This window comes from Crassostrea angulata, chromosome 5 (genome assembly GCF_025612915.1).
Source record: "Crassostrea angulata isolate pt1a10 chromosome 5, ASM2561291v2, whole genome shotgun sequence".
NCBI lineage: Eukaryota > Metazoa > Mollusca > Bivalvia > Ostreida > Ostreidae > Magallana > Magallana angulata.
Window position 1 is genome coordinate 463,460 of NC_069115.1, and position 26,519 is coordinate 489,978.

Sequence of the window (26,519 nt, forward strand, 5' to 3'; positions counted from 1 at the left end):
AAGAAAACAGTTTCAAACTGCCTGGCATTTCAATCTAGTTTCTGAAGATTTATTACTAGTCGGGTGCAACAACCTTTTTAACTGTATCTTTACTCAATTCTTTTTTTTTTCTTTTTTGCTCAAAGCCAGGTCATTGCTTTATGGGCACATGTTATACATGTACATAATTACTATACTTAATATTAAATACACAATTAACTTTGAACCCGTCTTTGGGCCCAAGTTTTAGTCAAGAATTTAACCATATACTTGTATATACAGTACTATAGCTTTTTACACATATTTTTTGCCAATGGTTTTCAAACTCCTTATGCGTACAATTTTTATAAGCATATATTTTCTGGTCAAAAGCCTTTCTATTAGAACAATTTTTAATCCATGTATATTTTGATTTGAATTACTTTTATATTTACAAGAAAAAATATATTTCTTCACAAAAAGCCCTACCAAGTTAAAAAAAAATCATAAATTTCTCTATTTTATATTTTCTGAAAAGAAATGAATGTTTATCAAATGTTATTAACAAATCAAACTGTCTCAAAATCGAGTCTTCAACATCAGATCACAATTCTTTTACCACAGCACATTCATAAAATAAATGTCAAATAAGTCTGCTTTTTTTTTAATTTAAAAAATTGATTTGTTGGAACAATCCTATGAAGAATTTGAACTGTAACCAAAGTAGTTTTGATTCTTGTGTACAGTTAAAAAATTTTGGTTCCAGGTACCTTGTGCATAGTTCTGACCTTTTTCTCTCCATTTTGATAAATATTTACATGTTTCCCTCTTTTTATCTCATAGTAAGTTGTACATAAATTTTCAGCCTTAACAATGATAAGTAAACCGTAGGTTATGATTAGGGATAACAGGTCCATATTCATTTATTTTTTGTAAGTTTGGTATGTATAAATCTTGTGTATGCAATCTGGTCCTTACAGTAGTTCTTATGCTTGGATATTCAATAAAATTTGTTATTGGATTTTGTTTTTCAAATTTTCAAAGCTTATAAATGTTCCATCAATATCAAATATTTACATTCATTGTATATTTCCCCTTTTTGTTTTGCATTGGAATTCTGCGACGTTCAATTTTCTATGAATACACTTTGCTAATTCATGCGCCATGAGCACAAATAGAAACGTCTTCACGGGTTTTGAGTATATTGGTTTATGTTTTGTAGGATTAAATGAATCTTACCTAATCAAATTGATATGTACTTTTGGAAAATAATCTTAAATTTTATCTACTCCTTCATGAAAAAGTTTTTTCTCTATAAAGTTTTGCCACTATATTGTATTATATATGTTAAAGAAATAAAGTACGAGTTTTCATAAATGTTGCAAAATGACCCCCCCCCCCCCCCCCCGGTTCTTACATTTCTAAACATTTCGAGACCGAGGAGGTTATTCTGCAACATTCACGATAACAAGAATTTATTTCTATTCTACTAGCAGCTCCGACTATCAGCTGATGGGTTTATCTATACGTATCACACCGGTAATCGACCAATCAAAAACTTAGTCAATTGTAGTTCCATTTATACTTCTGAATTATTTTTTCTTTGACTGCCTATTTACATTTTCCTTTACTCAGTTTTAATTTTTTTATACCACTGAGAAGGATATTTCAGGTATTTTGTTAGGTGATGATCTTTTTTCCACAGGGACTACATCTTTCGGGGCACATGCAGCAGCTTCCTGGGGAGTGTGCAGTCTGTTTACATACACACGGAAAACATGTGGTTTTGATGCTAGACCTGTTTGGAGCTAGATATTTTGAGAAAATGCCGTATCGCTTGCCCTTTTTATGATGTTAGCTGATGATGTAGTTAACAAATAACATTTCCTCCGAATATTTTGTCATGAGAAATAAAAACTGATTTTTAAGAATCCCCCCCCCCGTATAGTGCTATATAGTGAAAACAATTACCAGTGTAATACCTATAGAGAGAGGAAGTAGGTCATATAAGTAGGTCGTATAATTAATGCCTTAATGACTGTAATTTGCCAAACATGGGTTAGTTTCTTGGTTTCCATTGATTTATTAATTTTCGTATTTCAATAAGTTTGGGTAAATACTTTACGCCCCTTTCACAATTGGCGCACGAGCAGAAGCGACCAAATATTCATGCGACCGAAAAAATTCGATATGAATCGTTAATTGTTGCCAAAATAATTGCATATGAAAAAAGTATTCGTACGAATTTCACACGATCAAAGCGAGGGAATATATATACCGCCCATATTCGGTAGACATAGTTGAAAGCGAGAAAAGATGCCGCCCAAGAAGATGCAGATATACAGCAGCATTTATTATCATACATATGATTATTCTATCTTATCTAATACGTGTGGTGTATATTACCCATGTGATAAACCTTTGCTTTATCAAACGGGTGATGCTTTATCAAATACTTCCGGTCTGAACTATTTTTTACACAACCCCTCGCTTCAACGCTTCAGTGACCTATTTTCGAAGATTTGCTAGTACTTTCAACATAACTATATCTACTACAAAAATTAATATAAAATTGATTTTGTCAAAGAATTAAATTACAAATATGAAGGAAAACAAAAAACTGCGTAGCACAGGCGTCGGAACCGGGGGATGAGTGGGGCCATGGGAGGGGGGGGGGGTTAGCCCCCCACCCTTTTTTTTGGAAAGTTATTTATAACAGTAACCACAAGACCCTTTTTTCTTGTTTGTCAGGATTTTTGATAAGTTTAGCCCACTTCCAACTTTCAATTTGCGTTGTGAAGTTTATAAAACTGCAAATAACGTTAACTATCAAGGAGTTCATCCTGACGACGCGATGAAAACAGCGCTCTGGTTGTGTTTATATACAAGAACCTACCGAAATAATGTTTCATAAGACTTTTATTCCACCACCAGTAAGCATCCTTATTCACTATTTTCAATTTCGAATCATAAGGCTAGCCTAGAGTTTGTTTTATTAAACATCAACAACTGTTCCTCGTTCGAGTCAATTCAAACTAACGAGCATTCGCAACTTCGTGTATGTCAACACACTTGATTATTCAAGTCTTCTAATCGGAATTTCCATTTAATCAAGTGAATAAGCTCTAAGAAAAATTATTAAGAGCTAAAAATTTATTTTAAGGTTTATTTCAGTGAAACTTTACATTAAAACAGTTAGATTTATCTCAGGAATGACGTACTACATTGTATTGCGCAAGGTCACAATAGCCGCATAACACAACGTTGCATCATCGTTTTTAATCTTTGAAAAAAAAAAAAAACAATTCGGGTCACATAAGGGACTGTCTCAAAAGCTTCATAATATAAATCAAATCATATTAGATATATAGAGGATATCTATATTGTGTGATTTTATATTTGCTTTATCCAACGAGTTGAAATGGTGTATATATTCGCGAGGCTTGCCAAGCGAATATATAACCATTTCAACGAGTTTGATAAAGCAAATATAAAGCTATATATATAAAGCTATATATCTGATTGGTCTAGAAAGTCACGTGACAGGGCGATGTCATAAGAATGAAAAAGCCGATGTGAACATACGATGTAGACAAATATGATTATATCAAAAATATTTAATCATTATAATTATCTTTATATCTCAGAACCCACTTTACTATCTATGATCTATGAAAGAAAAGTGAGACAGTTACATGGAAAATCAAACAATCACGACGTTAATGTTGCGACTGTTGAAAAGTCAAACATTGTTAGAAATCAACATATTTTGTGTAATCATATGTTGCTTGGTTTATTAATAAAACGTTTATTACACTAATGTTCAGGGAATATGAAGATTTATTCCCCAGAAAAAACATATTTCTCTCGGGCGAAGCCCTCGGAAAATATGATTTTTCTTGAAGGAATAAATCTTCATACATGTATTTCCCTCACCATCATGCAATAAATGTATATCGTAAATTTTGTTCTGCAACCGAGATACTTATACAGGGTATATATACTAGTAGCAAAGCATGGCATATTGATGCTGATAAGTCGTGCAATGATAGTAAATGTAAAACGTTGCAAGATTACATGAGACACGTTGAGCAACAGTCTCACGGTCGCAAAACAGACGCATAAACACCAACGATTTATCTTACGATCTTTATAAATCGTGTATCACTCTTACGAGTACACAAAACGTTGTAAAACGTTCGTACTAATGTTCGTGCATTGCACTGCGATAATTTTGATCGCGTTCGGTCGCGTCTGAATAGTGTGCATGTCTGTTGTGAATACAGGTATATATCACAATTTCATGTTTATTTCTTATATGGACATAGATGTTTGTGTTTACTTTCATGTTATTATAAGTTTGATTAAGCTCCTAGTAATGTTAATGTATGTCCGTTTTTGTCAGATCAAGGTTTTTTGTTAATGTTTAATCCATTTTCCGTTTTTGTCCGAGTGTTTACTTTTGTCAATATTGAACGAGAGGAAGTAAGTGAAGCAGAAGACAGTTGGCGAATGGACGAGAGCAGAAGGGAGAGATGAGAGAAGAAAGGGTTGAGCATAGTACAGGGAATAAAGAGTAGTATATAAGGGTTGGGAAATAGGTAATATAGATTAGGTGGGTGGCTTTGAGATAGTGCAAGAGAAGAGAGTGTGTTTTGGTGTCAGATTGTGTGAAGTGTGAGCAGAGGTGTATGTATATTAATGTATTGTGTGTCAGTTAGTATCTATAACAATGTGGTAGGTTATTCATGTATATTGTTTTCAGTCTAATATTGTGTTGTATTGTTGATTTATTTATATGTGTTGATTAAATGTAAAAAAGAGGAAAAGGGAGTTTTTAATCCAAGATTTTCAAGAATAGCTCACCGCATTGATCTCTATTCAGAGGAGACTTGATGCGACCAGTAAAACGTATGCAACGAATGCGAAAGCTCGTGCTACGTAAGAGAGGGCTCGTGCAACGTATGCGAGAGCTCGTGCGAAGCTCAAAAATTTCGATCGCATAGTGATGTAAAGTGGTCGTGCGCCAATTGTGAAAGGGGCTTTAAGTCTTTTATTTCATCTAGTGTTACTAAGAAATTTAATACTCAGGAGCTCAAAAGTTAAATTGATATCGGTTTGCCTTGTCTACAGCCTTCTCCTTGGTAAAACTATTCTGAAATTACACCGTTTTGAATTACACAAGCTTTTATTCCATTATAGAAGATTTAAATTTGATTATTAAAAGAGGGTCCAAAATTAAAAAAGTCTAGTGCCTTCGAAATAAAACTCCATGAAATAGTGCTAAATCTTTTTTCAAATTCAGTTAACATTAATAGACCTGGTCTACCATTTTGTTCTGTAAAGTACAATAGGTCATAAATAAGTCTTATGTTTTCCCCAATTAATCTTCCGTTTAGAAATCCATTCTGGTCTTTATTTATTAATTTTTGCTGCTAGCTTGTAAATTACATTAAATAAAAGTTATAGGTCGCCATAAGAGGTCCTTCATAATTTTACCTCTAAGACATAATTATTATGTAAACCCTTTTTTTTTTTTTTTTTACAGTGAATGTATTATTCAACCATGTATTATTCAAAATAAGCTATTTATTTTATTTTGCATTTTTGGAAACAACAAAACATCATGATTTATGATATTAATGCATGTTGTAGTTTCAGCATAACATTAACGTATTCCATATGTCACAATCAAATCCTAGTAATTGCTGTAGTGTGTGTTGTTTTTATATGTAGTGGATTTATCCTGTACTGAACCCTAGTGTTTTGATAGACATTTTATTTTTATCCCGTATGGAGCCTCGTGTTTTTCAGTTTGGCATTGGTCAGCATAATAGACTCAACCTGGGTCATTCTACCCGCATTGTTAGGGCTTTATAAGGTTTGAATTTTGGAGTTCTGGACAGAACGCACGATTTCCCCACACAGATCTGACCACGTATATTTAGTATTGTAATTGCCTGGTAACTAAATCTCCAGACGGGGTAAGTTTGCTTTTATTCATTTCATTTTTAGCCGGGCTCTGCTGAAAGCAGAGTTCTGGCTGTAGGCAGGCAAATCTCCAATTTTACTATAAATAGCACAACTTCAAAAGTAAACAAAAAACCTAACAGCGTCAAAGTAAAAGCTTCCGCTATACCAAATAGTTACACAAAGAGCCACATTTTGTCAAAAGTGTTGGCATTTTGTTTCTTTTATTCTAATTTCGAGAGAATTGTCTATCTTTTTTAGTTTTTTTTTTTATTAATAACTTGTTTTAAAAACAAGACTATGCATATTGGATACATACAATGCGCGTTGAAGAAATGGGGATTGGATATATAACGCTTGTTGCAAAATTCAAGGCAGCAACTGTTGATCTTTTTTCTACTAGACAGATATATTTTTGTTTGTAGCCGCTTACAAAATTTGGTCGCTCTCTGACGCTTTGCCGACATTAAAAGCATAATTATAATTATGAGAGAGAGAGAGAGAGAGAGAGAGAGAGAGAGAGATTAATTTTCAGTCTTTACCACGCAATATGCATAAAGACACACCAAAAGAGCGCGGCTTTCAGTACTTCAGTACTTTGATTATTTTTGTAAATCTTAAAGCTTTTAAGTGCTACTTTAAATTACTATAAATAGCGGACAAGAGTTTCCACGTGAATGTTACCTTAGCGTTGTATGTTTAACAGTGCCACGTGTATGCCACGTATATATCGCAATATTTGTGCATTATAGTCTAATAGTGTCATGTTTTGTTTAAATATTTAGTAAATAGCATAGTTTAACTACCTGTGAATGGGGGAACAATTTAAAGAATAGAGCAACACTGGGGAATATTATAGGGATGGGGTTGATTTCTTATGTAGAGTGTCATTAACTTCTCATCGCTGTAAGTTGTAAACAACAACTGCAAAGACCTATAAACATGATAAAAGCCACGATACCCTAATATATTTTTGTTAATTTTCTGAAAGGGCTTGAAATGAAGTTTCAAATGATACCACAGATTTGGCTGAAACCATTATAGTAAAGTACTGAGAGGGCATATAGTTCGTATTGAGTTTTATGGGAAATAAATAGGAGTCTTTGTACATATGGCATGAAATCCCGATCCCGATTAAGATAAACGTTTGTTAGCTTGGTTCTCTTAGCTACCCATAATATGGCGCAGGAACCAGATTAATTTATTTTTCTCACGGCATTCGGTTTAACCTCATTTGTATATTTTATGCGTGAACATTAGGGTCCACGCAATAGAATGAAATATTTAGAAAAGGGCAGAAGTTGTAAAATAAAAAAAAAATCGGCTGTACACTGTGTGTATCATTAATAATAATAATTATGCACTTACTTTTATTAATCTATTATTATTCATATGGCTGTTTGAAGAGAGAATACAGATGTATATTTATATATTAACAGTACAAACACTTTTTGATAGCTCAAGTGACTATTGTATTGAAGTATCTCTTATTCCTGAAAAAGAACATGCATTCTGAGAATGCAACAAATGTCTCCTACCCGCATCCCAAATCTGTTTTATGTACCGAATAAACTTTAAGGAAAATCAAATACCACTAGATTTCAATAGTACACATGGGAAGCTACAAAAAGTTCTGATTATAAATATTTTCCTGGAGTGTAGCACTGACCCGATCGTAAATTCGAGTCAGATTTTAAAATTAAATTATTTACTGATATACACCTGCTGATAACATGTAAGGAGAGTCACACTTGATCTAAAGTTTATTCTTATGAAGCTAGAAAGCAAGTTTCAAATTAAAACAAAAACAAAGCATGTCTGGAAAACAAATTTGGGACAGAGTGACCAACAGACAGATAGCGATAAAGTTCACTCCGAAACTAGTAGCTCATAACGATAATTACATAACCTCCTAATGTTGGTGAGTTTTGGTTTGTTTTGAACATATGTTACTGAATGCTCAAAAGGATAAGAAACAAGCTTTGACAACTTATTAGTCCTTCATAAATATAACAATTATTTTCATGCATTTAAATTCAGACACTTTTTTTAATCATAACGATTCATATATAAACTAATGAGCAGAAGCAAAAATTCAATTGTTAATATGAAAAAGTAGGTTTTTGTTACTTTATAAGAGTAAGCAAGGGCACCGCTAAGCGGAGCATCCCCTCGCCACATGAATTATTGTTTGGGGGATGCATTATATAGGAATATTAGGTTATGTAAATGTAATTGAGGAAACCAAATTGTACTAACCCTCCATTACTACAAAAAGTTTATTTTACCTAAACTAGATCTAAATCCAAAAAATATCAAGCATTTGATTTGAGGAGTGAGTGTATCATTGCACCGGATGTTAAGTTAATATAAGATTGAGCCGAGCAGAAAAAGGTATGGCTTAGGTGATTGGCTGAATAAATTGTTGATCATAGATCATTTAAGTAAATTATCAGTGTTTAAATAAAATGATGAAGAAATAAGTAAAGAAAAAGAGGGGCTAAAGTAGGAGGTGGGTGTCATTTTAGAGACTTGGATAAATTTGCTGCGGATCACGGTAAATAGTAAACAAATTCAACTTTGACCTATAAACGCCACGGGACCATATATATTTCTTATGATTTTCTGTTGAAGAAGACGCATACATACACACACACGCACAGAAGCGATGCTATATCTTGTGCGACGGGATAATAAGTGTCAATGTTGACTAAATCTATTATAAATAATTGATCAAAAAAAGAAAAGAAAAAGAAATGATACCCCCCCCCAAAAAAAAAAAAAAATCAAATAGAGGTTTTTGTAACATTAGGCATTCGTTTGCAAAACAATTTGATTGAAGTGGCTGTTTTGGCTTCTACGTTTAGTAAATTTTACTGATTAACAGCGCATTATGTTGTCTGCATTATGCACCGAACAGCCATCCTATACAATTGAAGCGTATTCCTTAGTTAGATACTTTTTTATGCAATAAAGGATACCTTCTTAGTCACATGTCCCATTATAGAAAGCATTGATATTCACACATTTTGCATATTATGATTTTCCTCTTGTTCATAGGGTATAATTTTGTTGCATTAAAATAATTAAGAAAACATGATCTTTTAAACGTTTGTTTCTAGAATCAGACTGTAAAAAATTTTTCTTTCAGCTTGACTTTCTATGTTTCTCCATTCAATGGCTGCAACATTTCCAACTCCACACTCTGCTGAGTCTCACCATTCAGATTCTGAATCAAATCACCGTGTTGGGTGTTGCTGTTCGACGGCGGCGGTACTGTAATATCTTTACCTCGTTCTCTGCGACCTTTTAACCTGAAATTGTTTTGTTAAAGTAACACATGAAATTGTCTCATACATGTAAGTCATTTGTAGCTATTACGTAACATTTTTACGAAGGAGAACTTGTAGGAAATATTTACCTTATGTTCGCTAAAGTAAATTTAATGTAAAGGGAAATTGCACTAAGTTTTAATTGAATATTAATAGAATAAATAAAATTAATTTTTGTATAAATACATGAAAAAGAAAGAACAATATGGGGGAATTGAAGTGAAAAGAATATTTTATCCCTGACACATCTCGAAATGAACCGTGCGCTTAGAGACAGGACAAAAGCTCGTTATGCGTGCTTTTTAATTGATAAATGTATGTCGCAAAAGCGTGAATAATTAATGTCAAATCCGATTGGCCGCTGCTATTTACTCGCTATTGTTCTTATCACGTGATTGACTCTCTATAAAACTTTTCTACATGATACCCTTACTTCATCTTTCACGCGTTTCTCTACTTGTTCGTACACATGGAGGAGAATATAAAAATATTCATTCTGACAAAGCAATTGCCGATATTGTTTTGTCTCAAGCTACAAATGAAATTTATTCGAAGAACTTAGTTTGAATCAGTTATCCGTGTTGAGTTTAGCAGTTTTGATCTGGAGGAATCTCTACCTAGACAGTATCATGGACGTTTTAGAACACAACATCCGTGATGTTGTTTTATCTGAGATAGTGGGAGGAGTTTTTAAAAAGTGTGGGGTAGGTACATATAACCCACACATTTAACAATAGAAAACACGCCACGCTATGGTACAATATATCATATCTAGTCTATGTTAGCACTTTTTTCTGCCAGACAGAGCTGTACCTTGAATTAACAAAAGGACAGTTGGCCTCAACGGTCACCTGAGTAGCATATAACCCATACACAAACTTGTTGAGGAGTCTCATATATGCATTTATTTAATTTAGATTCATTCTGGAGTAGAAAAATTATAAATGTGTAATGACGATCACCTTCCTGCCTTAAATCTTTCAATCAGAACTGTGAAACCTATAATTTTGGCGAAAAACTTAAAGATCTGGTCTATAAAATCATGAGTTCAGTTTTCCCTTTAGGTGTGTGGGAGTAAATAAGATAATTTTTTAACATAATATGCATTAACACCTACATGTATACATCCATTTTAGCCCTGCCCTAGTGTCAAAACCCATACTCCAGTGGTAATGAAAATTAAAATTTCAGTAGACGACTTCCTGGTTAACAAAATTATAATCAGTTTTTTTTACAGATGTGTAAGAGTAAAGAAGGAAATTATTAAACATCATATGCATTAAGACTATATTGCCCCCCCCCCCCATGTCCTGAACCCCTGACCCAGGGGCAATGAATTTCACGACTTGGGTAGAGGAGATGGTGGACATCATAATCATGTATTCAGTTTTTTGTGCACTTGTGTGGGAATAGAGAAGAAGATTTTTTAAGATTTAAAATATTTTTACTATATGGCCATACTGGCCCCACCCTAGAGCCTGAATCCCTAACAAAGGGGTCATGAATTTCACAATTTTGGTAGAGGGCTTCATGGAAATCATAACTATGCAACCAGTATTTTCTCACATGTGTGGGAGTAGATAAGAAGATTATTGAAAATTTGGCTTTTTTTTTGCATATTTGGCCCCACACGTGGTGCCCCGGGAGTGGTAAAGCCATGCATTTCACAGTTAAGATTCCTCTAACCATAGTTAAAAATGTAAAATTGTTAACGCACGACGCATGACGACGGACGAAAACGGAGAGCAAATGGTCATCTGAATTTACTCAGGTGACCTAAAAACTAAAATATTTAATTTTTTATAGATCAGGAGTATTCATTCTTGATGCTATCATATTATAAGAAATTAATCATTATAAACAACCCTGTTTCTATTTCACAAATTTGAATGAATTGTAGTAATAAATAAAAGCTCAGGATATCTCTGCTGGAAATATTGATCAGTCAAGTGACTTGTTTAAAGGCACTTACCAAATACGTTCGGCGTCTTCGAGAGTTTCTGGTAGATCCTGTTTATTTGTTTCCGGGAGCAAAAGAGAGAGAAATCCTGCAAAAATTGCAAGGCCACCAAATATACACATCGGAAGAACTCTTCCGAAGTCACCACTAACTATTTGGCTCTGTAAGATAACATTAAGATAAGATTAAACGTAAAGTAAGATCCCTCTATTTCTTTGAGAAATTAGTAGTAATTCATAGCTTTGTAGAAACTGACAAGACTGAAATACATGCCCATTTTTTCTATTGGTCAAAACATTGATCGACGTAAGAAATCAAAGTACTGAATACTGACGGGAGTTGATTTTATCGATTATCATTTATTCAAAATCAACGATATGTGATTTTGCATGGCAAATAGTATCAGTAATCGAAATATTTCTGAGAAATTGTATGGATCCAGGCAAGATTGAACTCTTGTCTTGTTCAACCAAACGCTCGGCTGTCTCCGTTTATCTCCGACAAGCAAAAGAGACTCTGTTTTGTCGGATATTAACGGAGACAGCCAAGCGTCTGGTTGACGAGACTACATTGAACTCTAGCATAGGAATACATACGACTTTCAAAAATATCTAAACTGTTTGTACAATTTAAAATCTTATTATTTTCATGGTATTAATAAATAAGTTTTCTTGAAAAACAATGCTTCAGAAGACATATCTTCGAAGGACTGCGAACGATAGCATTGTCTAACCGCCTAACTAAAAGTCATTTTTTGAAAGTTGTCTAATCAAAGTTATATTTTTATTATGATGTAAACATTTATGTATATTTTCATTAAATATAAATGATAAGGTCAAACAAAGAGAGATAACTTTGTATTTTGGGTTAAAATAGCTCATTTCATAATAGAAAATAACGGAAAACGGAAATGTTTTTCAAAACATCCCCCCCCCCCCCCGTGAAACAAAAATTCCTTTTGAGGGGATTTAATTATTGTTATTTAGCATATTTTTACCGAAGGGTTTGTTGTTTCACGGGGGGGGGGGGGGGGGGGGACATATGTCTACAGACCGAAATACATTCCAAAAAAGAATTTTGCTTTGTAAATTTTCGAAAAATAATTAACAGATATGAATTAAAATGAAATTTTACTTTAATATATATCGTAAATATGTTATAATTAAGTTTTATGCTCATATTGGCCGCTAAAAAATATTTTCCTCCTTCATAGAGACCGATTTCAATGGAATTTTTTTAAGACCCCGCGTTAGCAAAACTTTTGTTTAAAGATAATTAATTTGATTACAAATTTTATTTTGATATAAATTGATTAGGAGTTGATTATACTTTTTAGTAGAAAACTGAGTTTTTGAATATCTGACAGAAATTCCAAAATATTTGGATGTAAAATTTAGGCGGGAAACGGGCGTTAGCGTTCGCAGTTCTTATCGATTATTTTCAAGAACTAAGTGTTGTCAGCGGTATTGATTTGTGCTTAGGTCCAAACACTGTTTAACTTTCGCTTTGCCCGAGTAAGTGTATAGGAGAGTTGATTAAAATAAACTACCAAAAATTACAGACTGCAAAAAATAATCATGATGTCAGACTCAGGTTTCAGAACTAATTTGAACATAATAGACGTAAATTCTTCATTTATTTGAAAATAAAATATGCACGTCGTCACACTTATTGAGATTTCAGATAGACATAAATCATAGCATATTTTAGCATAAAACCGTACTTTATGTTAAATTAAAAGTAAAATCTTTGTAGACAGAATTTTTTTTTATCTTGTTTAATTTTATTATCAACTATGTCAAAAAACTTAAACTACAAACACGTTATAAAAGTAATTGTTAGAATTAAATGAAAATATAGCATTTAGACATTTAGATATGGAAAATGGTATGCATTATTATATTTATCAACATATAATGTAATAACATATCGAAGACATGTTCTATGCCTAATTCAGTGAAGACTTAATAACGCGTGAATTACGTCAGACGTTGTTTTGTGAAGTATGGATCATTGTCTTTTTAAAATTTTACCTAAATCTGAAGTGGAAAAAATTAGAGGAGTTCCAAGAGAGGTGTAAAACGGATCTGTATCAACACCGTAGATCAATTTCAGCCCTGCAGAATACGTATCAGCCCCTGAGACTGATACGGGTTATATAAAGTTAACTGTATCGCATATGCAAAAACCCTGTATTATTACTAAGTAAGTAATAACTAATTCTAATTACTTCATGTGATTATATTCGCATTAAATATATAAAACTATCTTGCAAAAATTGTTATGATTTCAAAGATTTAAAAAAAAAGTATAACATCACAGAACATTGGATCTACCTTAAATAAGCAGAAGTTATAAGCTTGTACACATATTTCATGTGACGGAAACTAATTGATGCTTATGTGCGCGAAACTTGTGGTCTGTAAAACCTAATAGGTTTAAAATAAGAAGATAAATCAGTATCACTAACTTAACTTATACTAAGACCTGTACATTCACAGTTATGGGGTCGTGTTTAATTTCTTTTGAATTTCAGCACCGAGTTTCTTTTTGATATTTTTGGGAGGAGACATGCTATGGTGCTAGAAGAAGAAAATCAACCCAAAACAATCCAATACATTTTTAAGACTGTTACGCAGGGAATGTAGTTAAAGTATCGGTCAGCTGATTATATCACCTACTCCAAATAAGTCAGTTAATTAAACATCTAATAAAAATTTCAATAGCCCATTAGTTAACGAATCATGGTTTAGATCGTAAACGGTCTTTTGTCAGCATATCATGTTTTAAACGAAGTAAATAAAATAAATAAGTACCACATCAGGGATGTAAGGGGCAATCATTCCACCGGTGCGCGCGCAGAAGTTGGCGATTCCCAAGCCGGTGTTTCTGATGACGGTTGGAAAGAGTTCTGCAGAGTACAGGAAAATTGTAGCAAAGGCTGCGGAGGAACCAACCTTACCCACGAGAGAAAGTAGGGACATCACCCATTGTATATCTGTACATAAAATCAAGCAGCTAACGGGTTGTATGTTAAAACGAATACTGTCATCATTAGATCATTAGATTAGAAATCATTAGATTTCGTGGTGGCACAAATTTCGTAAAATTCGTGGATACCTCTCATCCACGAAGTAATATCCTCCACGAATTAATTGATTTGTGTTCTAAAGTCATATTTCCTTTTGTTAGTATGAGAGAATACATAAAATTGCGTCCTTTCGAACCTGTACAATTTAATGAATCCACGAACATTGGCCCCCACGAATTTTAATGATTCCACAGTATACTGTTTGAAATTTAAGATGACACGGAAGAGGAAAACCCTTTACATATTTTGATCTCTTTTTGTGTTGATGAAATGTCTTACCTTGAGATCCTACCAGTACAGGAACCATGGTCAACAGTAACGCAAAACCTCCCGTAAAAAGGGAAACAACGTATACCGGCTTCCTGCCAACACGATCCAAAAGGGGGATGCACAAGAGGAAACCCACTATTTCTGCGATGCTCGTCAGGAAGAAATTGAGAAAGACATCACCAGCGAGGTTATTGACGTTCCACGAGAGTCCAAGAAACACCAAGGCAACCACAAACCTATGAATAGGGTTATATTTAAAACCATATTTACCATTCATGAACTTATATTAATGTCAGCAACATAAATTTTCATAAAAAGATTTTAAATTCTTAGCATATGAGTTGTATATATTTCTAGGAGTTTTTAAGGTTCAAATATTTGTATTCTCACCAGTTGAAAAAAAACACAACAGTGTTACACAAAAGTCTAGGATGGGACCAAAGAGTTATAAATGACACTTGTGGAGCACGGTCCACTCCATCTTCCTCAGACAGAATTGGTTCTTGAAAAAGTCGGTTGTTTCTTCTTGCAATTCGTCTCAAGATTTTTTCTGCTTTTTCTCTTTTACCTCGAACGACTAGCCATCGAGTTGATTCTGGTACACAACTGACAAAGTATTATATTTAGCTTTCAGAACAAATAAACTTTGGAAATACGATCAATATAAAGAAAATTGTAGTCACAATGTCTATGTTTGATTCAGAAAACCCTTTGTGTTACATGGTATAAAATAGGAATAAGATGGTTGGTAGAGCCAAAGCAAGGTTAAGTTTTCTCCAGTCACGAATGAGATACGCCATTCCTGTCAACAATATCGCTCCAATTCCCCAAAACAACATGTACACAATTCCCGCCAACATCCTCATATCGGGTCCAACCAACTCTAAGTCTAAAAAGCATCAAAAGTATCGATATGATTTCAAATGGCATCATATAGATGTATTAGGGGCAATGTTTTCTATGTGTGTTAGTAAGAATTATTAATGTATACGTGAATTATAGCCTATGCATTTTCTTTCACTTTGTCAGTTTTCTCATATAATGTATTGTATACCGGTATATTGTATTGTATATAATTATATTGTAGGTCAATGCCTCTGTATTCATTATACAAATCAGGTCAAAAGATGCACGGTACTCCATTTTCATTTTCCCTTCACTGTTTGGTTACATATGTATTGCCCTTAAAACACATTAACAATCACATACCGGGGTACTCATATACTACTACTGCAGTAAGTCAAAATATTGCAAGTTTTGCATATTATATACATGATCAGAACTTCTAACTTTTGGATCATACACTGTCGATTCATAAAATATTCATTGTTTGGACACATACCCATAACGTAGCATGTAGTAATTAAGCCTCCAACGGAAACACCCGATACCAATCGAAGCGCTGAAAATTCCCAGAACTCCTGAGCAAAAGACAAAGAAACGTTTGATCCAACGTACAGCACAATGCTTCCTATGAAAGCAACTTTTCGACCAAGTCTAAAATACAACAAAAACGTATGAGATTTCAGATCATGGTTCATATATATTTTCTATAAACGTAAGAAGTTAATCATTGATAAGCAATATTTAAAGATAAAACTTAATATCAGATTGGTTAAAACAAAAACATAATTTTTAAAAAATTAAGAAAATAAAAAAAAAAATATGAACTAAACTACCCCACTCAACAAATACATGTACCTGTCAGAGAAAATCCCTATGAAAAGGGACCCAACAGTAAAACCAGCCATAAAAAACACAATAGCGTGCGTTCGATATAACTTCTTACTGCATACAAGGTTATTCTGCAAAATGAAATAGTTTTAAAAACCTAAACAGGCAAGATGATATTTGTACTTAACAAAATTGATCTTATTTAAAGTGAAGCACTTGCCCTGGATTAAGCCCTGCCATTTTGTCAACTAAAATTCAACTGAAAAGTCATTGATGTGACTTAATGACAGAGTAATTTTGTTAAGTCGTGCTTAAGTTACCGTTAAGTAACATTCAAGTCTTCTTTACGTCGCCTATGTTAACTGAAAAGCAGAGCTTCATCGTGTTTTAGGATTCAGATCAAACTAAGATTGGTGGGTCGGGGCAATTGTATCATTGGATTTGCAATATCCCAATTCCAACCCTTTGAAATTTTCTAGAATGCAATTAAAACTGGATTAATACTACATTAATCAACAATACACATACTTAATTTGTTACATATATGCTACAGTCAGTTCAAGCATATCTTTTACAACATACACCATAGCATAGCATTGAAATCTCATAGCATAGCATTGAAATCTCATAGCATAGCATTGGAATCTCATACCATAGCATACAATCTCAAAGAATTGCATTCGTCATATCATACCATAGCATAGCATACACCATTATTTTAACTCAGTTTTAAATGTTTTTATTTGAAAAAAATAAATGTTTACATGATATATTTGTGGTACACTTTGGCTTCTTATTATTTTACTTCGAAATGTGTGGAACTCTTCTGTGTATGGAGGCGTTTTTGTTCAAATCGCATAGCATAGCATAGCATACCATATAATTAAGCCCTTCCTTTCAATTTCTCATAGCATAGCATACAAATCTCATAGCATACCATGCAAATCTCATAGCATATCATTAAAATCGCATACCATAGCATAGCATTAAATTGTAAAAGATATGCATAAAATGACTGTACACAAACTCATTATATTCAAATATTAGATGTAAAAAGAAATTACAACTACTAAGTGGCATTACACTTACCTAAATGGGATGAAGCTCTGGGATTCAGTCGACTGAAATGTTAAATGTGACTGAATGGCAAATTATGCCATTTAGACACATTTGCAGACCATTTTGTTAACATTTAAAGGGACTTGGACATGATTTGACTGTTTTTCAATATTTATACTGATAAATATAAAAGTTCAGAATGCTATGTCAGAATTTGAAACTCAAATATCAAGTTATAAGCAAGATGCAGAGTTTATAAATTTTTGTTTTGTTAACAAAGCTCGAATATTGTCATTTTTTTTACATATTCGTTGTATTGGTCTAAATTTCAATCAAACGTCACTTTCTTTAGTTGATAATATTATTTAAGAAGATATTGAATTAGTTTCATTTGTTTTTTACATGATTTTTTGTCTAAGAAATGGTAATTTTCTACATTACATTTTTGTAAACAACTATCAAACTCGAGCTTTGTTTACATCACTTTCAATTCTTACCTCTGTATCTCGCTTGTAACCTGACTTTAACATTTTGGTCAATCATTTAAAATGCACCAGTAAACTATTTTATACATAAAAAGTAACAATAAAATTTTTGATCTCAAATCGCGTCCCTTTAAATGACGGTATGGCAGAGGTTCGGCATGTGATATAATATTTCTATGTCTCAAAATTTAGCATGCACTTGTTTTGGTCACCTGTATTTAACATGAATACACATGTAATAAATAAATCGCCCATATAATACAAGTAGAACAAATGCGATAAACAAATCAATCTGTGTAACAAATATTTCAAATTCATCTCCCCGTGATACTAATATATAACAAATTAGTTCTTGCGTTATATACATAACTATATATATTATGTGTTGTACATAGATATATATACCTATGTAGCATATGTAATACACACATTTACCTCGGTTACAAAAGTCTTTTCAAATTCTGTTGTGTCGTACTCCCAGCGTTTACATTCTGCCGAGTGCATGGTGGAATTACCATCAGCAGAAGTTTCAAATGAGATGTATTTTGTATGCATAAGCTTGTTATTGTAGTCATAATGTTGATTGTAGCTCTCGGTCCTTGGATCAAACAGCTGATGTAAGGACTCCATGGTCAGGTTGTTGAAATATCGTGCACACTTTGAGTACAGCATCGAAGAATTAATTGCATTGACGCCTTCCATATGTAGCTTTGTTTCGTTGATGTTAGGTTTGGCGCATCTGTTTGGTTAAGGAACAAATCAAACCAGGGTTACGGAAATACATTTCATAAAATTTATATTTTTGTATTTTTTAAACAGATTTTGTTCTCTTTTCATATCAGTGTTATTCCTTTTATTTTGTAAGGTATAAATGCCTTTTTTAAAAGTAAAATCTTTAATTTGTTGATTCTTGTTTTATAACTATTTTAATCATTGAAAGTTATACCTGTGATCTGGGACATATAATATGAAGACGGACAGGTATGTCTGTATTGCTGTAAACACTACAGGAAGAGTCTGAAACAAGTAAATTAACTTCTGGTAGCGACCAAACGATCCGATCTTTTGGAACACATAATCATACGCCATCTTTTATTGTTCTTTCTAGACCAGAAAAAGACAAACTGCATTCACCAATACCATTTGTTTATTTCTTACAAAGATCGATAGACTTCAACTGAAAACAAAAAAACTGACATTGTTAATTCAATAAGGTCAAATCTGATTAATTTTTTTTATCATGGATATTTTATTGGATGAATTTTCTTTTAGTTTTATTCGTAATATTTTTTCTAGATATTAAATAATTTATTAATTCATTGCGAGCTTATATCTATTTTAGAACCGTTTTGCAGCACATGGTGAGCTTTTTACGGTGAAATTTCTCGATAATAGAAAAAACTCTTTTTTTGCATTAGTCCTAGCATGTGTCAACAACGTAAAGTTATAAATAACATTTCTACTGCTCGAAGATGGGGATTATGTCCATAATATATTAGAGCAGATCAAATTGACTTTAGACCATCAGCTACCGTTTGTAAAGACAAAAAAATGTGGCCAAAGTAGCAAACTAAAACGAATAGAAAACAATAAATACTGAAATCAAAAGCATCAACATCGCCGAAAAACGTCAGTTGTCCCTCTCAAACAGATTGAGTGTATAAGAACACCTGAATTAAATAAAGTGATTATAAAGAGTGGAGAGGAACACATGTAAGATACAATCATAAAATTAAACAAAGTGACACACCGGGGATTATCGAACGCAGTCGAAAAAGTAAATAACAATGTTCTTGCATCAAAAGACATATAAAAGGTTGCTGATGTTCTTGGATCAAAAATTCGACAACAAAACGGTATGCGAAAAGTGAAGAAAAATAGAATGCAAACAGGAGGAAAGAGACTTCGTAGACCATCTGTCTCAAAAAGCAGAAAAAGCATGTACGAAAGTTGACATTAAATCCTCGTATAGCATCACAAGACAAGAAAATAGTGAAGGAGACCATCAAATGATAACTCTGCATTGGTAAAGACCAGTTATAAAATAAATTATGATATGTATAACAAATCACATGTTTAATGTTTCTTTGATCGGAATTTTATTCATTAGTTTGTATTTTGTTCTGCGCTGCCTATTTTAGTACACATTCTCTTCCTCTCTATATCTCTCCATGTCGCTATATTTCTCGATGTCTCTCTCTCTCTATCTCTCTCTCTCTCTTATCATAAGAATACCCTTTATGTTATTTGTATGTACACACAATGTGAATTTAAAGCAACGATACTAAAGTTAGAATACATATTTGGAACATGACAGAAACGTCTTCAAGACATAAAAATTCGACCACATACAAAAACATACCAACTTTAAACATATATATGTCGAATACATTACAGAAGATCACCACATCAATAAGACATCTAAAAAATGACAAGGTCAATGGTACTGACAACATTGAGGCCTTAAAGGAATGTTTAATATGTAGCCGGTGTTTATATGATGAAAAACAAGTCCGGTTGTGGGTTATATCATTTGTTTGCCTGACCCCAGGACTATAATATAAATGGGATCAGTCCTAAAATAATCAACATAAATATTGATATACATTAGACAAATTACAATTTCATTTGCGTGCTCACATGTATTTGCTGTGTGTTTAACATTTTTAACAAAATAATTACGTTTATATTATTGAACTTGATAATTTAAAATGATATCAGCAACTATATATCTAGTTACTTGTTATAAGTAGCCATAAAATAATAATTTAGAATTACACATAAAACCAATGTAATAATGTGCATATCTAAGGATATCGTACCGATTTATGAAATCGGGCTGAGTCTACATAAATATCTCTGGGCAATGTAGCTTTTACAATTACCTATAAATGGAACAGTGCCGTATTTCAAGTAAAATGTACATGAAATATTAAAGGATTGAATACAGCGTTACAATTAAACTTCAACATTAGTTCTCAATATCTATAAAGCAAAATTATATAAATACTTAATGATTATATAATTTTGGCAGACTATAACAAATATTCATTAATTCACTTATTCAAAAGAGGAAATATTAGTAGGAGAAAAAGACTACTTACTATGCGTGCTGTAAATAACTCATAACTCTCTGTCTCTCTGTCTCTCTGTCTCTCTCTCTCTCTCTCTCTATATATATATATATAAGGCTAGAATTATGTATCGCCTTAAGTCGTTAGTGGTCTGGTCACTTTTAGAACCTGTTCAATGCCTTTTATAAAATTCACTACCCACCAAAGTGTCTAGGCCAATCAAATACGTTAATATGTTAATATTATTTGTACAACTGTCTTGTCGGTCAGGTCGTTTAGTTATCAATAGTAACAGGCAATAGAAAAAGATGAATATAGAATGAAACGATGATTTGATGAAAACAACATGAATATTAACACATTTCATTTCATTTTCTGAGTAATCTTAATATATACAAACACACGCAGAATCAACACTACTACATAACCCTCCCACTCCTACCCCACCCCACCTCTGGAAAATGACGTCCTCGTCATTTAACTACGCATATTTTTTCGAACATGGTTCATATGATTATAGTTACGAGGTTAACAAACAAAACCATACGCATAATTCAAACTATTTACAGTAAACACAAGCGTTACTCGCGAATTGTATAGTATCATCGGCATGAAACAGCTAAAAAATATATGTTTAACAATATCAAGCATCGTTTCGATTATCTTATTCTCAAACCCTTTACAGGTATTTTAACTTTTCACCTTGTTTCCACTCCAGAACTTTGGTTTACTTTTGTTGAATTGTGTTGACGTACTCACCGCTTCTTAACCATGCTGGTTGTTTTCTTGTTCTTGTGCTTCTTCTTATATCTCTTTCTTGGCTCTTCATTTTCATATTCCAGTGCCTCCAATTCCTCATTAGATAGAGCATTAACTGCATCTGGTCTTCTCTTTCCTCAGCTAAAGGTTGCTGATGTTCAGCAAAATTGTTTTCTGTGTCATCAGCTTGTTGGGCGTCCCCAACGTTCTCCCTTTGCTGATCTTCTCCAGTAACATCTTGTACATGTACATCGTATGGTGATGTACTCCTCTGTTACTGCGTATTGTACCCGTACATCTATTTCTGATTCACTTTCACTGGATTCATCACTACGTTCCGATTCATCCTCTCTGATTTGATGCTGGTCATTTTGTGGTATTATATCAGGTGGTGTTTCGCTGGTAATATTTCTCGACTGTCTTTGCCAAAATGCATCCAAATGCCCAATAGGAAGAAGTCTATTTTGGTATAGTGTCTTTTTTCTTTTTTCTCATTTTCCTTGAATACCGTGTAAACAGGAATTGTTGGGTAACGCTGCTTCTGGGGGATGTAAACAGTTTCTTCCAATCTATCTGTTTTTTATGTTTACCCTCGATACTTGCAATTTGCTGCTGTTGATGCAAGCTCATATGCCTTCTTCATCCTATTCCTAAGATCCTCCATGAATTTTGTCAGGACTTACAATCCGGCTATTAGCCTAACAACCTCAGTCAAGCAAATTGGTCTCTACATCGATGTTATTACAAAAATATGATATGCAATCCGAAACAAACTGGAAATATTATCATCAGCAACAACGAAATAGAGGAAAAACAGTTCACCTACTATAGAAGAATTGTCAGTAGATGAAGACATCAAAACAACGAAAATCTTTCGTCAAAAGAAACACCGAAATCAGAATATATTTTAACACATTACACCTTTATGAAAGAGTTCATGTCTTTGTAAATTAGTACTTGAATGTTTAACATTCGTGGAATAAGATTACCGGCTACCATTATTTTAAACTTGTTAAAGAAGACCAAATAACTGCTAGTAGAAGCAATGAAAAAAACATGCAGATGGAAAAAAAATAGCGCGTACTCATAGGAAAGCAAAAAAAAATACATCACATTAGAATGAAGTACCACAGTTACAATGACAGTATAGGGGTCCTTAGAGAATACTTAATGGAGAGTACTAATATCAAACGTAAAAGGAATTTAGCAAAACATTGGGATAATTGTATACAAAGGGACGAGGTGAGTTAAGCCAAAACTACCTGTTATTCATCAAACTCTTAATTATAAAACCAATCGTAGCTTTAATTTCATAATTTAGTAATACTTTTTCTTAGGCTATATACATGGTTATACCGGAAAACGATGCTGTCGTAAGCGCAATTTAAGCATTAACCCGATATAGGTTTTAAAATGTTACGCTGGAAATTATTAAGTATTTTGTTGTCATTTTGTTGTCATATTAAATTGTATTGATCCATAACTTTTACAAAACCATATCTGTATAATGGACTAGTGAACGAAAATCAAGTTGTCTGTATTCTATCCAGCTACTCTCTTTTTTCAACGTACTTTTCGCATAAGTTTTGTATTTTTGTGCATGTATATTTAAAAAAAAACCAAGAAGAAAAGATAAAATAAGATAAAAACCCCGATTTTTTTTTTCAAACATCTTATCCAATTTGCATGGAAAGAGATGGTAACATAGCGTACTTATGTAATGTATGTGTTTCAATTTTGACTTCATGTTAAATGTATATATACTATTATTGATTTCCATCTTTACGTCGATTCGAATTATCCAAGTGAACTTGAAATAAATGATACCACAGAATTTGTATCATTTGTGTCATATTTTGAAATTTTACTGGACATGGACATTGATGGCAACCTAATAACAAAACGTTCTTAATTAACGCAATGACTTCAATTTTTCTATAGTCAACATTCCTTACTAATGTAGCAATATACCTTCATCATCTGCATATGGTGCTTTTGTCTCTTAGTAAATTCGATACGCAAGGACTTGTTCTTCGTATGAACAGTTTCTAAGGCGAGGCAAGCTACTGACAAACAAGTTGATTAAACAGGACTAGCAACAGTCTCGTTTGGAATAATCTTTTCGTTAGTTCTATGGTCGATACAGCGACATTGTCAGCAAATACAATCTTCCACCGGGTCGCTTTTCATACTAATTGTTAGACCATAATTAATCACTTAATTGTCTACAGACTTTTCAGATTTTTACCAAAATATCTACGGACTTTACCATTCATATTTTTAAAACATTATATTTCATCGACCTTTGTTTTGCATTTTGAATTTATCTTCAATACAATTTATACCCAGTCTTTATTTTGATTTATAAATATTCATTTTTCCAAATATACATTTACACATTTAATTTTCAAAGGGAACGTCCAATTAAATTCAAATCTTTAAAATATCATGACACAACAAATATTTTTGTCATTTAATGCATATCTTAAACATTTTTATGGCTTGTTGTGGTATGCACTTTCAATGATACGCTTTGGGATTTTTCTGCAATACTCTGAGATTTGCATGTTAAGTTTTCATAATTTTTTGTAATTACTTTAACTACAGTTTAACTCATGCATATCTTTTACAATGTTATGATATGCCATGGTATGCTATTTTAATGATATGCTCTAAGATATTTTGATGTTCTGAGAAATTGAAATAAAGACTTAATGATATGCTATGCTATGGTATGCTTTGGGATTTGAACATAACCACCACTACACAGAGAAGAGTTTCAGATTTTCTAAATAGTATATTTAAAAAACTAAAGTTTGATTTGTTAAGTATACATTTGTTTTTTAACAGGTCATTAAAAAAATGAGTTGAAATTATACCCTATGCTATGATATAGCATAATATTCTATGGTATGATATGACTATATCAGTTACATTGGTCTATTTATAAAGTAACATAATAAAGAAGATGTAAAAAAACTAATAGCAAACTTTGGTTATACATACCCTAGTATGAAATTCGATTCAGCTGAATAACAATGCCTCAATTCAAGTGAAAACTAATATTTGAGATATTTAAATCTACATTTAACGTGGAAGTTTTATTGTAAGCGTTTTCTTGATGTCTTTTATGACACAATAACAAATAAAGAACACGTAATTTAAAAAAAAGAATAAGAGTTTCGAAAGCTATTGTGAAAGCAAAGGAGGGTATTAGTCTTTGCTAATCTCACGTTGAAAATTTGTAACACGAGAGATTTCCCGTAACTTCACATTTAAACTTCTGGACATCTTTTTCATCACAAACTTGAACATTTCTATGTTTCCTCCACCATTACTTTTACCAAACCCAATTGAGTGCTTAATAAAAAATGTATGGTCAAATAAGTCATTATATTCATAAGATGTTTGTTCTTATAAAATGCTTATGTGCATTTTATCGTGCCTTTCGACTTTTGATTATTTTAAATAAACTGAAAACGCTACTACAGAGATGGATAGAGTTGTTTCAATAGTTATTTTTGTTTAATTTATAAAAGATTAAAAAAAACAGCGTTTTTAATTATGGTTATTGTATGCAATGCCTGACACTTCTCGCAGTTATTTACCACGGTCTTTGTAAACATCTGCATAAAAATAAAAAAAATGAATTAATCTGTCAATGAGGAACAATAATCTTTATCTTACCTGCATGGGATTCAATGGGGAAAATACCAAGATTTAAAGAGTCTACCCTTTTATGTATGCAATATGTAATCGAGAAGAGTACTACGTCAATAAACATTGAAGTAAAAATAAACCGACATAAAGAGGACTTGTAATTCATTCAAGAACTGAAACAAATACCAACCACTTTAGGTTGGAAGAAACCTGTTAATTTTGGCTATGTATGTCCTTGCATGCACATCAGGAGGAGGCTCTGTCATTCAGGCCTCATAGGGTGACTAAGGTATCCACTTTAAGTGACTATGTGGCAAACATTTGTCATTCATTCAACATTATTGAACTAAAGTATTTACATAAAAGTGACTATATGGCGAACATCTGTTAGTCAGTCAACATTACATGACTAAAGTATTAACTTAAAAGTAACTATATGGCGTACATATGTTATTCAGTCCATATAAAGGTACAGGACTGAGAAATTCACTCAAAAGTGACTATATGGCGTAAATCTGTTAATTATTCAACATAAGGTGACTATAGTATTCACTTAAAAGTGACTGAATGGCGAACACCTGCCAGAAAATAAACTTTAAAGAAATTTTAAGTTAACACCCTATTCACTTAATAACACAACTTTATCGTGTTTCAATTTTGATATTGGCTGTTATCAATCACATTTGATTTTATATGTGACATCTAATAACTTCTTCTAATTGCGCAAAAACGGGTCATTTAAATTACTGTTAATTCCTTATTATACGCATGAAATTAATATACATTAAAATCGTAAAAAGGAGATCTCGCAAATTTTGAAATCTCGCTTTAATTTTCGGAGAGATGTTAACTATTAGGGTATATGATAAACAAGTATTCCTTTTAAAGGAATGATCGGCAATAATGATACATAGATAGCTAGAAGCAATCAACATGTTCAGTTGGATGCAAAAAAATTTATAAAGTACTGTATTTTTACAAAATATAGGATATTTTGAATCTGTACACCAAAATTTCATCATTATAAACCGTCAACAAATTCAATTTTGAAATAAATTTTGGGAAAGCCGTTCGTAAACTCCTTGTCTAGTTTTATATTTTTAACGTAATTATTAAATGTTAATGTATCTTCTTCTTCTTCAGAATACTGAGTAGCTAGGGCTCTTCAAATAGCATTAACACGTATACAAAGAAAGAGTTGTATTGTATTATAAATCAAGCCGTCTT

At 32.6% G+C, this 26,519-nt stretch overlaps 1 protein-coding gene across 1 annotated transcript; it reads right to left on the reverse strand.

The window, feature by feature from the left end:
- Positions 1 to 7,281: 7,281 nt before the first annotated feature.
- LOC128186185 (organic cation transporter protein-like) lies at positions 7,282 to 25,105 on the reverse strand. Its single transcript, XM_052855952.1, has 11 exons — positions 24,866 to 25,105; positions 18,746 to 18,976; positions 18,235 to 18,538; positions 16,283 to 16,386; positions 15,924 to 16,078; positions 15,302 to 15,470; positions 14,972 to 15,187; positions 14,591 to 14,817; positions 14,037 to 14,218; positions 11,233 to 11,381; positions 7,282 to 9,242 (listed from the first exon to the last, which is right to left on the reverse strand). Exons 2-11 carry the CDS (start codon positions 18,886 to 18,888, stop codon positions 9,089 to 9,091), a joined length of 1,803 nt encoding a protein of 600 aa, XP_052711912.1. The 5' UTR covers positions 18,889 to 18,976; positions 24,866 to 25,105; the 3' UTR covers positions 7,282 to 9,088.
- Positions 25,106 to 26,519: the final 1,414 nt, after the last annotated feature.

What these genes read in the sequence shown, in the direction of transcription:
- LOC128186185 (XM_052855952.1), bottom strand. Translation starts at nt 18,888, where the DNA reads ATGGCGTATGATTATGTGTTCCAAAAGATCGGATCGTTTGGTCGCTAC. An exon ending in TTATTCCTATTTTATACCAT is followed by an intron (nt 15,188 to 15,301) that starts GTAACACAAAGG and finishes ATACTTTGTCAG; the next exon opens with TTGTGTACCAGAATCAACTC. An exon ending in CCCCTTACATCCCTGATGTG is followed by an intron (nt 11,382 to 14,036) that starts GTACTTATTTAT and finishes GTTATCTTACAG; the next exon opens with AGCCAAATAGTTAGTGGTGA.